The sequence below is a fragment of the Salvelinus namaycush genome, chromosome 5 (genome assembly GCF_016432855.1).
Source record: "Salvelinus namaycush isolate Seneca chromosome 5, SaNama_1.0, whole genome shotgun sequence".
NCBI lineage: Eukaryota > Metazoa > Chordata > Actinopteri > Salmoniformes > Salmonidae > Salvelinus > Salvelinus namaycush.
Window position 1 is genome coordinate 27,838,104 of NC_052311.1, and position 13,935 is coordinate 27,852,038.

General features: G+C 41.8%; 1 protein-coding gene across 1 annotated transcript; it reads right to left on the bottom strand.

Moving 5' to 3' along the window:
• Positions 1 to 8,717: 8,717 nt before the first annotated feature.
• On the bottom strand, positions 8,718 to 13,269 carry LOC120047470 (zinc finger protein ZIC 4-like). Its single transcript, XM_038993004.1, has 2 exons — positions 12,309 to 13,269; positions 8,718 to 10,045 (listed from the first exon to the last, which is right to left on the bottom strand). Exons 1-2 carry the CDS (start codon positions 13,267 to 13,269, stop codon positions 9,405 to 9,407), a joined length of 1,602 nt encoding a protein of 533 aa, XP_038848932.1. The 3' UTR covers positions 8,718 to 9,404.
• Positions 13,270 to 13,935: the final 666 nt, after the last annotated feature.

The window sequence follows — 13,935 nt, forward strand, 5'->3', positions numbered from 1 at the left end:
GGGACAGTCCACTACTTTCCCTTTCTCCCTTCTAAATCCACTACCTGGCTTCCTCAAAGGGAGACTGTTGACTGCTTACCCTCTCCCATGGCCCCTCATGCTCCCTGCCCCGTGGGTACAGATATGCAAAGGCTATCAATATCTCCCAAACTTCAGAGGTGCCAAAATGGCACGAGACGACATTGCTAGTTCCGGCCCTCAGCGATTTGCTGTATGCACGCATGATTTAGCATGTTATTTTTGGTGAAGACAGATAAAACAACCAAAGCGCCTCTGAGGTTGATCTAAAACGTATTAACAGTGCATCCTTGGCTTCACCTCTGAATCTCTCCGTCTCGGGCCTACACTGTAGGGTCAGCACCACACAAAATCCCATTTGTCCTCTCCATTAATGTCACAGCCTTAAAGCAACATATCATCACAGTTCCAGAAGCTTGCTCTAACTGTAATTGAAATGGCCCTAGGGGAATTCCTTGGTTCTGGTTTCCCCTTCATCCCCCCCATCCCCCAACCTCCATCCATCAATGTAGAGTCTGGCCCTGGAGCTCTTGTAATGCGGAGAGGTTAACAGCGAGATCGCCACGCACATGCTCACTTACTGACTCCTGAACCGTGGCCCCTCAGGGCCTTTGCATGTGTATATACTGTATGACATTTGTGAAAAACGCCATACAGCGTCACGTCAAGTACATATTCATTTAGCTGCCAGGTGACAAGGAGAGCTCGAGAGCATCAACAGCAAATGGATGGACTTCAATGGGGATGTGATCAGAAACGCCATTCTTCCTTCAGATGTCGAATTCACAGGCTTGATTACACAGCCCCCTCGCGACGCAACCTGCTACAGATCAAATTAAACACCCGCGATTACACGCGGCTTTGAAATACCCTGGACCACAATCAATGTGATCCCTTATTTAAGCTCATCCTCAAAAGATGGAGATTTGACGATTCATACAAAAGGTATTAAAATGCTATATCTCACAACAACCGCAAATTGTTACTAATTAAATGTGATGGAGTTGAGAGACAGCAAAGACAACAGGCACTTAAGGTCTCCTGGTGTTGTAATTGTCAAATCTAAGGGATTCTTCTCTTTGGATTATGATCAAATTCTCTTTAACATTCTTTAACAAGTGCTCAAAACGCATTCAGTTTAATGTAAGTCATTAAGCAACGAAATAAAAAATAATGTCTAAGTTAATAACCAGCCACGGTGACTTGCACAGACACAGAAATAGGCTAAGATTTCTGCTCCAATGTGCTGTTTTAAGCATATTCATCTGGCTTTCACTAACATGAAAGCTGCCAATTGCCCTTGCCAACAAGTGGAGGACATTATGTCAAGCTTCCTAGTTGATCTCTGATAACAAGGATCTGGATGGGAGATCATAGGCAAGGGGCAAAAGCTATGGTCATCCCCCTGAAAGGATGGGATTGCCCCTCGTGGGTCTTGGGCTTGCTAGAAGTTGCCCCATCTTCAAACAGCGCCAAAGAAAACCTTAGAGATGTGGATTTTGAAAGATGGACACAAAGGATTCATTGGCTCCCCTTCGGAACACATGGGACCCCCCAACCAATACGGTGAGCCTCCTCTCAGAGGGTCTCCCGTTGGCTTGCTGTTGCATCCTGCCATGAGATAACCATTGTCAGCTGCATGGGAAAACTCCTGAGCTGATTGGCTGGATAAAGACCTTTAAAATCTTCATGGCTGCCCAAAGACTGGCTCATCAGAAAATGATCAGAAATATCTCTTATGTAAGGCATGGATAATGAACGAAAACAAATTTTTTTGTGAGAGCCATTCGGACGGGTAAATTGGAATGCATCACAAGTCAAAAATGCATCAGATACAAAGATGGGCGCGGTCTTTCTCTCTTCCCAGATGCATATGTCGATAGCCTTTTTTAGGAAAAGTCTGTGACAAAAAAAGTCTGTGAGCTCTGTATGTTGGGAGGCTTGGGCTTAAGTTGAAAGCGGAGCCCCAATTGCGAAGTGTGAATAGAGGGCTGTTTTAATAAGCCTGGTACCAGCTGAGCTACACAGGGGTCTGGCACCACCACTGACACCAGAAAACTGCACTGCAGATGAAGATGAGAGAGAAATCCAAGGGATCAGTCTGACCAAGTCACCAGATCAGAGCTCATGGGGATTTCTGATTTCTGATTCGCCATTTCGCTGTCGGTAAAAAGCAAGAAATATGAAAAATTAAGCTTGTATATGCTCAGTTGTAATCATTGCATTGTCTTACATAAGAGTCCTGCCACTGATGACGCGGTTCTTTTGAACGCTTGTTAATGTCAAGTTGTCAACGGGCACATAGAGGACCGGAAACAGATTACCTTGTGTGTCCCACGACTCAATGATACTCTCCATGAGTGACATCCTCCTCTGACACCTGTGCTTGATTTCTCTGATAGCCTGATTACATACTGTACAACCTAACCTTCATAATCAATGTTGAGTTCGTCTTCACCATCACTCTCATTACACACTGTTAGCATCAGAGTTGCGTCTGTGCCAAGCCCCTCTGAACCTCACGTGCTCCGTTTGGAGAGAAAATGAAAATGAGATGAACACGACACTGAAAGAAAGAAGACAAGAGGCGCAGCTGCTTCCAGTTTACCATGTAAAGGGTTGCAGTTTCACGTGGCGAGAGCCAAGGACCAGATGAAAACACGAATGGGGGCATAGATAAGTGGAGGTTCATATATGGTGGGGGAATATGGTGGAGGGCACTATAGCTACCACAGGGCCACACTGGCGAGTATGCAGAGATTAGGGGGCCAGTGTGAAGAAGTCATGAAGGGTTAGGATAGCCAAGAGCAGAGGGAGAGAGACAGATGAGAGAGAGAGAAATGAAAGGAGGCGTGGAAAAAGAAGGGGGTGGGCAGGGATGAATGAAAAGAAACAGAGTTAGGGAGCCACAACACTACTGGCTTGACCTGGGGAAGATGGAAAAAGCCAGGGATCCAATTAAAATCACACTTGGTCGGCCTTACCCCTCTCGCCATGCTGACGCAGCCCCACACTGGCCGGCCTAGCGAGGTGGCTATACCATAGCAGTGAGCTTATACGGGTGTCACACAGCGCATGCAGGTTCCACAAGATGTCTTACATGGCGGTCGGCTATCATGCATCTCGCCCAAAGACCTGGTGTGAAAACGCGTCTCACCCTCTGACACATTGGTGGGAATCTGGCCCTGTATGTCATAACAGAGACCGGCACAGCTGATAGGCTAAGTGCGACGGTGATTCGACGGATTCCAAGGTGAAACAGACATATTCACGTGAATTCGAATGTTACATGTACAGCCAAAAAAAGGGGCGGCTGACTCTTGTTGCTAGGCAGAGAAGCCAAATAAAGATGGCGGACAATAAACAGCAAACTGTGAATATAGGGTCCCATCATGCAGTACCAGTGATTAGCAGGGAGAGGGGGAGGGGCAGGGGTGTGGTAGGGCTGAGTGGTTATGGAATATTGCCATTGCTTTGTCAGGAAAAATAATATAGAGCGGGATCTCTAAAGGCTTTCTGCACCGAAGAATTGTGGCTATTAGGGAAAAGAAAATCTAATTTCAGGGTGTTCAGCTCTGGCCTTCCTATGTACACCATCACTGCGCTTGCATAACAGATCAAATTGAGTAATTGATTTCCCCAAGCAAACAGAGACATTTTCTTGGGCAATTATGTGCACAATGGAATTACTGTCTTCCCCAAAAATGTTTTCTGAGAGCAGATTTACCATCTTCAGAGGAAGAAATCATAGTCATGAGGTAATGGAGGATACATAACCTTCACAAGGATAATAGTTGAGGTTTGGATAGGATAATTTTGATGGAGGAGGAAATATCCAATAACCTTAGTAACCTGCAACACACGTCTCAGACAGACCCTAATCCCAGAATTAATATTGGCAGTATCCAACCAGACAAACATTCGATTTTGATTGATATTTGATTGCGTAGCCAACAAAGTTGAATTCTACTTCCAAATCATGTTGTTGATTTCTGGTCAAAATCTTGGATAAATTGTCATTACTATGCACGTCGATGACTTTCTGAAAATTCAATCATGTTGATACGTATGTTTAAATAACGCAGGAATAATATTAAGTTGACCAATTATTTTACCTGGTAGGATGTCTCCTCAATCGGACAACCTTAATAACGTGAAGAAATACAAAAATACAGTGTTTAGTTACGACCGGTGCCCTCTGGGTAACATCGTTTCCTTATTATTTCACCAATAACATAGTAATGTTATCATGTTGCATCGATGCAACTTTTTGATTCAATTGATCAAATAAAGTTATCAACATACCTGGTTTTCGGATCAATTTAACCCAGGTCTTAAACAATATGGTTTAAAGTTTTGGTTGACAATTGAATTCACGTTTGTTGACAACTCAATCAAACATCAATCAAACTCGACGTTGTTCTGGCGTCTTTGCCAAGTGGCTGCTGACTCATGAAGCAAGCATGACACACACCAGCTGTTGATAAAGTTAGTCAGTTGCACCACTGAATGCATTCAACCAAAATGTGTCTTCCGCATTTAACCCAGGGAACCAGATTTAACAGATCTTATGAGGTTCTGGAAGGAATAAGACGCGACTCTCGGTCCATTCTAATGCTCATATTATTTTTGGATTGCACCTCATCTCACGTTGGTTGAGAGCCTTCTACTCCTCTCCAATCTGAGGCTCTGACAATTTTATCATCTCACGTTGAATATTACAGTACTTTTTTTTAACGAGTTTTCTGAAAGAGGGCAACATAAAAAACATCATAGCATCCCCAATCAAATGTCTACTCTCTCGAAAACCAAACAGTCTCAAGTTAAGCAATTCAAACTAGCCAGCTTATTAGTAAGGGGATCCTTGTGGTGAGATTGGTGGATGACTTCTCAGACAGATGGCTTGAGTCTCTGACATGCTCATTATTTATTTCCCTGGGCTGACAGGGAGGGAAAAAACCCAACTGCGGTCTAACTCAGTGGGGTTTGCAAAATACACCATCAAAACATCCTGCCTTGTCTAAAGAGACGTCCTCATGAATATCGTGTATGACATACACGAATACAGCATACTTCAGTTTACATGAAAGCCCTAACACGCTTATCACCTTTTGCAGCATCCTGAAAAGTGCCACCTCGTGAGGAAATAGGCTGTGTGTGCTGAGCTGGCGTTGTCGGCGATGGGTGCTGGAGTGAAAGCAAGCAAGGAAAGAATGGTTTAGATGGTGGAGAACTCGGCCAAATACATAATAGGCCACACAGCTTGTGCAGCCATGTCCATTGATATCAAGAGGCTGCAGGTGATGGGCCTCAATATCCTGTAACTAAGAACATAAAGCAGACAGTCAGTCGGTCTGAGCTGTTACCATGACATCGCTGTAGGCCATGACATCATCGTTACAGGAGCATTGTGGGAGGGAAGAAAATCAACAATGAACTTGTTTTAGTTTTACTTGGGAAAAAAATATGTGCCACCATATTAGTTCACTTTCATCAGAGAAACATTACTTTTAGATAAATCGATAAAGACATCCGCTGTGACAACAATGAAAACACTTCTGGTCTATCAAACTTTCAGAGTAACACAATCATATTGTAGTCCAGACTTGCACATCAGAGGTAGAGGATAGTATGCATGGGAGACAGAAAATGATTCAGAAAACAATCATATAGCATAGTTCTATCTTCCCAAAATCATCAGACACTGTCCCGACTAACCACACTCGAACATATCAGCGTTGACGACTAATCTAAATCGTTGCTGCCCCCTTATACATAGAAGAGAGTGTTCCAAGAAACGGAACAGTGTGTGACGTAAAAGTATGGAATGGCAGACTTGCTTATCTTTTGAATATAAGAGAAGCGCATAGTGTGGTACACCAAAATGGTCTCCTTTAATCATAAAACTGTCTGCACATGTCTTTCACTGCACATAACAGTAAAAGACATCCATACGCGCAAAAGCTAGATCGTTAGGTAGCATGATTAGATTGTGTTGTGAATGAAGCAGCAATGAGGTCATCGTTGTGAGTGTGATCACCATCAGGTGGTATGGCTACTGATCACCATCAGGTGGTATGGCTACTGTACACTGAACCCTTTCCTCCAGTCAGACAAATGGACATGGTCACTTATTGCGTGCATCGATTTCAGCCTGTCACAAATATGCGGCCTAGTTAGCTGTGCTGAATTCTGTGGTCACTGCTTTTCCAGCGCCTCTCCCTTTTAAGTAGACTGAAATGATTTGTGCCGGAGGCTCCATCTTTGACAGTGGGAATTGGGTATGTAAACTATGAATGAGTTATATTATAGTAATAACTATCTAGGGATGAAATGGGTAGTTTTAACAGTAATATACTACGGATCATTAGTGGCACTGTGTTCAGACACAGCAGACAGACAAGCGGTGTATGGGATGGACGGCAGTAGGACGTTGTGGCTGTACTAGTAGGATGTGTCTGTGTTACTGTAATATCTCTATGTGTAACTGTAATATCTGTACTAGGATATGTCTATGTTACTGTGATATCTTATAGGATATGTTTGTGTTACTGTAATATCTGTATTTAGATCTGTCTGTGTTACTGACATATCTTACAGGATATGTCTGTGTTAATGTAATATCTGTACTAGGATCTGTTTGTGTTACTGTAACAATATCAGATGAATGGATGACTTATTAATACTGGAATAACATAAGCTGTTTATACAGGTAGCCAAATCTGATATTTTTCCACTAATTGGTATTTTGACCAATCAGATCAGCTCCTTTGCTAATAATTGGGCGAAAGATCAGAATTGGGCTGCCTGTCTAAATGCAGCCATAGGCACACACGCATATATGCGTGTGTGCCTATGGCTGCATTTAGACAGGCAGCCCAATTCTGATCTTTCGCCCAATTATTAGCAAAGGAGCTGATCTGATTGGTCAAAATACCAATACAAAAAGAGAACAAATTGGTATATTGTAACAACACTTGAAACAATTAATAGAACAATCTATATCAGGGATATCTAGGACTGGCTCGCTCTAAACATCAAGGAATGAATTGTTCACAATCTGATTTAAAACCAATGCAAGTACACTGTGATATGAGTCAGATTTAACATCTGAATGGCTACCTCCAAGACTGGAATTCAGCCAAAACTGCATAGCAAACTCCCACAGAGAAACAATGGTGCAGATCTGTGCACTTACAACTGGGCATCAATTGCATACAGGGGTCAAAACCATAGGGCAGAAAGATAAAGTACATTAAACTTTGCTTTACAAGTCAACTGCATATAGTAAACAGTAATTGTTATCAACACCATGTATTTTCCCTGTACAGAAATAATGCTATTCTCCTGCAGTGCACTTTTGATTGAATTTCACCTAAGGTTCCAAAGGTCTTCTTAATAAACAGAGTCCGGGCGGGGCCATTAGTTTTGCTATACAAATCAAATAAATATAGATTATATTTCAAAACATGAGCAAACTGGTCTAATAATCTCACATTTCAAAGTTTGACACAGATAGCCGATATAAGATATTTACCAGACCCAACCCCAGAGAAACACCCACACTGTAAAGACATCAAACTATATTTAAGAGTGTCGAAAAAACGGATCCCATTTTATTTTGAGGTCAAATTATTCGAAAATATGAGGAATTAATCGTAAAATGTAGTTAATCACAAAAAATGGATAACATTCACCTATAGGCCTACAACCTTGAAAATGTGTGTTGTGCTTTTGCATGGTGCAGAGCTTGATGGACATTTTAGGAAAACTATAGTGTGATAAATGGACTTGCAAAAGGGGCCAGACAAACTTTACTGGAGGCAAAGCGATGACTGTAGCAAATTACCCACGTATTTGACGTCGGTTGCTGCTTATCAAATAAAACCTGTCAACTGTCAAGAGCTCAAGTATTTGGTTTGAATTTTGATTAATGCCTTCGTAAGTGTGCACTCCTAATAAGATTTTACAAATTAATTTACAGTATGGGCATGTGTATAACACATTGTGCAGCTCATGGTTGGCTATTTTAGTCGAACCAAGATTCTCAGAATTCAGCGTAGGCCTATACATAACGCAATGTATTTCATAAAACGCCAATTCAATTCCAAGAAACCCGAAAGTGAATGCACGGATATCTAGCACAAATAAACAAAGGGCGTTGAGCCCGCGTCACTGTGGCACTAGCACATTTTCTTTGAGAATGCATTGGGTTTAATCACACACGGCCTGATCAAAGAGAATAGAGACACTTTAATGAAATATTGAATGCATAATTAATGTTACAGTATGTACAGTATAATTTTAATTAAACATTTTAATTCTTATCAAGGAGGCATTGGATTGTGTTCTCAACTGATCCCGAAAAAAAGTATTTTACACAAAAATGCATAAAATATCCATACAGAAACAAAGAATGCAAGTGTATTCTGAGGAGGAAGGGGTGCAGGGGGAGAGGGGATCATACTATAGGCTTCTCCACTCATCCTTCTTGGAAGAAAGCAAAACAGCTGAAAGCTGTATTGGCCTAACGCACCGTCCTTTCATCTGATGTTTAACATTATATTTAACAAATGAGTGTAGTAGATCTTATAGTCAATATGTGTTTGAATTACATTACATTTGAATTACAAATCATGGGAACGCATAAATTGGTCCACTTGTTATTTGGCCTCAAAATTGAACTTGACGAGAAATAATAGGTTTTAATTCAGATTTTATTTCCAAGTTCTGCCTTACATTAAACACGACATGAGTAATGCACTTTCTATGCATTCCCACAATACAATACAGTTACATTCCATGAATACCCTGTCCTTTACATATGCTGGTTTCGCCTTCCAAACAATAATACATGTATAGTTCCTTTTATAACACTTTTGCTACTATATTCACATATAGGCCATTTACACATAGACAATCCCGTTAAATCCATTTAGTTTCTTCATCCTAGAGCAAGCATCATTCAAATGATAGGCAGCATTTGTATTAATGATGTCCTATTCTAATTCTCCAACAGGAGGGGGGGGGGGGGGGGGGGGGGGGAGAGACACACGTCACTGTAGCCTACACATGTGTTAAAACAGGCACGTTTCTTACACGTGACACAACTCAAGGCCCACCACACATAGACGCACGTAGACTCTTGAGTTTGTGCGTCACGGAACAGTTAAAGCTTGCCGTCACGCATTCTGCAACGCTGTATATATATATATTAGCACGTTTTCAAAACTACGACACCTAATGACTTCAACATGGCACATGTCTTTATAGCCTACAACATCAACAAAATACAATCAATAATATATAATCCAAGAATAGCAGATGTCATAACAAAAATAGGCCCACGTTTTGTAGGCCAACGTCACTCAGGCGACATGACTGACTCAAATGGATGATATGTCGTTATTACACTGCTTTGGTGAGAAAGAGTCCACGCCACTGTGGCACGTATACCACCCATTGACAATACTTTTCTGAAAGGGTGAGGCAGTGTTAAATGTCCTGGAGCTCTGGGCGAAACTGTGGCCTGCTTGGTTGCATGGGTATTGGGTGGGCTCAGGTCTATAACCGCTCCTCTGGATCAACAATGGATCCAAGAGGCCATCTGACCTATGTGAGGAGTAGTCCAAACTGTTGTCGAATGTGTGATGGAAACGTGTCCTCAGACTTGACTCATTTCGAATCTCGGGGGATAGAGACTGTTGAGAGGAGGTGAGAGGTTGCGCGCGCGTCACGATGGTGGACGAGGCCGTTTCGCCTTGATCCGTTACTTCGGGTGACCTGGCCTCTGCAAGGTGCTCCCCGTCCCCTTCGCGCCCATCGCTGCGTTTCTCGCTGAAGTCCTTGCAGTGGAGCTTCATGTGCTTCCGGAGGGAACTTGGGTGGGTGTAACACTTCTCACACCCTCTGACCTTGCACATGTAGGGTTTATCACTGGAGTGCACGTGAGAATGCTTCTTTCTGTCGCTGCTGTTAGCAAACCTCCGATTGCAGCCCTCGAACTCACACTTAAAAGGTTTTTCACCTAAACGTGCAGAGAGAGAAATGACCGCTTGTTACGATATGGTGCCTAATGTGTTGTCAACCTCTGGGTTTGTAAACTCATCTAAACTTACATTATATTGTTATACATCTGCACATAAACAAGACAGTGACGATCGAAATAATCAACATTTTATGTTTATGAGCAAGTGGTGTGTAGGCTATAGGCCTAATTCCAAAACTTTCCTAAAATGTTAATATTTGAAGTCATGTCGATTTTAGTTTTGGGTGCATTTTTTCCCCGTGCAATGCCAATGTGCAATAACCATTCACATGAATACCTACATTACAATTTTTCGTGTTTGAACACAATTGTGTTGTCTTACATAACCTTAGGTCTAATATTAACCTTAACCTAACCCATAACTTCGACTGTAGGCCTAAACCCAGAATAACGTGTAGAATTGCACAAAGTGTAATGAACATTCAATGGAAACTGTGGGTTATATTATAAGACGAAAAACGCCCCCCCCCCCCCCCCCCCCCCCCAAAAAAAGAAATCTCAATTGACACTTCTGTCGAAAGGTTAAACTGTCGAGATATGACGATGATAATCATGAAGATAATCAACATGGCAACAAGTGGAAAATATAATTCCCATAGAAGTTTACACTACCCGTGAAACTCTATTCATATCGTAAATGATTCATCCCAACAGTGAGGCCAAGGCCGCAGTAAATAGGCCCATCATCTATCTCCCCAAGTCCTATTAATGTGCTAAAACTATGTTTGAACAATTCTGTCTTATATCCAGTTAAAAACGGCAGAAGATCACAAGTCATATTGCTACAGAGGAATGAGTGTGTATAGGCCTAGTCTTCAAATTTCGATTAAGCCTATATGGCAAAATATGTTGAAACAAGCATGTGTTTTCTCATCTCAAAAAGTCCCACCAAACCATAATATATTTCTAATCAAATATTTTTGACTATTTCTAGACGAACATTTATTAGAAATGTTACTGTTTACATACATGCATCTGCATGTACTATTCAATTAAATGGACACCATAATAATCATTCATTCGAAATACATTTTGGCACGTACATTTTAACATCAATGTTTGCTATAACGTGGCTTTTGGCATGTATAATATTTAAGGGTTCTTACCATAAAAGTTTGCCACTGATGATTTTTCTCATTGTGTTGATTTAGACAACTCTGGCCACCAACGACATAATTCTTAATTTATTTTAGTCCAAATTACATTTATCTTTAGGGAAGCATTTGACTCTTTTATAAAAAATAAAAAAATAAAAAAAGATCAACATAAACAGTGTTCAATTATCGACTAGCTAAATGTCAACTGCACTTTAACATTTAAATCCTGTTGATCTCTGTGAAACTTAGCAGAGATCAGACTACAAAGGCACTGTGTTGTCTATACCTCATAACCTACTTGGCATGTTGTGTTTTTCTACTACAGCGCTTCCAGCGTTGTTCCTGCGCCCGCGCAGAGAGGAGTCGTCCCTACTGGGCTGCAACTGAGCGAAGCGTAAAAGCTACGTCACAACTCTCCGGTGTCCCGGCATTTATTTATTTATTTAAGTGAATGAGTGGGAGAAGCACCCACACAACTGGGCCTGAAAACTACTAGTTTGTAGCTGTAGTACTACAGGTCTTCTGTCCCGCTATTAGCACTAGCTCATGCTTCTCTCCTGTACAAGTAACCCCCCCACAACAATCACGACAGGCTGGCTATAAAGTCATCACAATATTACAGAAACTACACCCAGAACAACAGCACCACCAAAAACATAAATAATGACATCCACAGACAAAAATATAATAATCATCATCATCATCATCATAATAGGCTATGTACATTTTAATCATATAAAATCTAGCATGGCAGACAGTGACGTATACTGTCATTCAAAACAATCAAAAGTTTGTTCAAAGAATTGTTTTAGCTAGCTTTTTCTAATATTTTTGTGCACTATAAAATGCTACTATAGTGCCATTATACTTACGGAGATAAGCTTGAGTTTTATTACACAATCTAACTCTCACAATCTAACTATTTATATAATAATATAATTTGATAAAATACAAACATTTCGAATATGGTTTAAATTAGGTTATCAACATTTTCTCAGAGGGTAAATTTAGTCCCCAAAAAATATACAAGGTTTTGGCAAGTTTAATCATTGGTTTTTATGTATTTTACTAACTTTTATGTTAGCTAATTACTATTAATATTATTATTATTATTATTATTATTATTGACACTAATAGTTAAATACCTGTGTGTGTCCTCTTGTGAATCTTGAGGTTCTCTGATCTTGCAAAAACTTTTTCACAGCCGTGGAAAGGGCAGGGAAATGGCTTTTCCCCTGTGTGGACTCTGACGTGATTCACCAACTTGTATTTCGCTTTGAAAGGCTTTCTGTCCCTCGGACAATTCTCCCAGTGACACACGTATTGAGAGTGCTCTGGTCCACCAACATGTTCCACTGTCACATGGGTGACAAGTTCATACATAGTCCCGAAAGTTCTGGCGCAGGGCTGCTTCCCAGCCCCCTCTTGGCTGTCACTCCACTTACACACCAGCTCGTGCTTCAGGTTCTGTTTGGAGCACCTCAGGAAAGCGTCACCCACTCCACGTTGAATTGCCATGTTCAGCGGTTTGTAGAGACCCAGGAACTGAGAGACAAGTTGTTGGCTGTTTCCCCTGGGGCCGCTGATGCTCTGGCCGTAAGGGTGCGTCCGGGTGAGGAGGTCCCCAGGTAGACCCAACATCACTTGTCCAGAGAGGTCTCGAGTCGCGTCGGAGGAGCCATGGGCCTGCTCGTGATAAGCGGTGAAAAAAGAGTGGCTTCTGCTATCTCTATAGCTAGGCAGGTCACGGTACCTTCCAATCCCGCCATGTTGGTTACTTCTTGATGCCAGTTGATCAGTGACGGGTGGCATGCCGGCTCCAGAACGATTGGCTCCAATGATGATGCCCCTAGGGCTGTGCTCTAACCGGTGGCTGGGGTATCCAGAGTCTGCAAAATGGGGAACCGAATGGTCAACATATGCACTGTACCTCGTCTCGGGATAGTCTCGCAAATTGTGCGAGGGGCAGAGCTTTAAGGAACTGCCAGTGGGGTGCCCTATGTGCTCCCCTGCCAAAGGTGGCAGCACCACGCTGGGTTCAGTATTGCTCTCCCCGGGGTTGACGCAAGAAAGAAGGCAGCCACTAAACCTCGACAGAGTTGTCATGTTTTGTTGTGAGTTTGCAAAATCAACCAATTCTGTGCTCAAGATTTACCTAGAAATATTGTTTCCATTTTCTTTGCTGTTTATCATCTGTATGTGAAATTCTTGGCCGTGAACTTCGCAGGAGCAAGAACCAGACTCAAGTTCGTTAAAGTTGGTGTGACTCCCATGCCGTTCACTTTGCCCTCTTGATTTGTGGCAATAACCGTGGTAGTAAAAATGCTTCGAAACAGGCCATGGTGCAATATAAAAGCACAGCAGGCAAATCTGCTTTAAAAAAAAGGCGCTTTGGGATTGGTTGGAATGTGGTATGATTGACAGGCGCTGGGTTTGTTTTAAAAGGGACACGCAGGCGTTCACTGCACGACTCCGTTTTCAAATATCTCATAGAAAATGCTTTGAAATGTGCCGCGGTATAGGCTACACTGCCAAATATTGGTGTCTCTTTGACTCTAGGCGCCACATTACAACCGCCTATTTGTAAATGTCTAACGTAAATGTCTTAAATGTCTTCAAATGCTGGACATTTTTGTGTGGAAGTCTAATAGACTACAAAATTACGATATTGAAATGCAATGTTAAAGTATCAAATGTCAGAACTTTTCATTTAATTCCATGTTTATTTTACTGGAAGGAATAGGTTAGAAAAATACATTCTAGGTTAAAGGT

Excerpts from the sequence above, each read along its gene's own strand:
- LOC120047470 (XM_038993004.1), bottom strand. The coding sequence starts at position 13,269 with ATGACAACTCTGTCGAGGTTTAGTGGCTGCCTTCTTTCTTGCGTCAAC. Across the intron at positions 10,046-12,308 it reads TCACAAGAGGACACACACAG|GTGAAAAACCTTTTAAGTGT; the intron begins GTATTTAACTAT and ends CTGCACGTTTAG.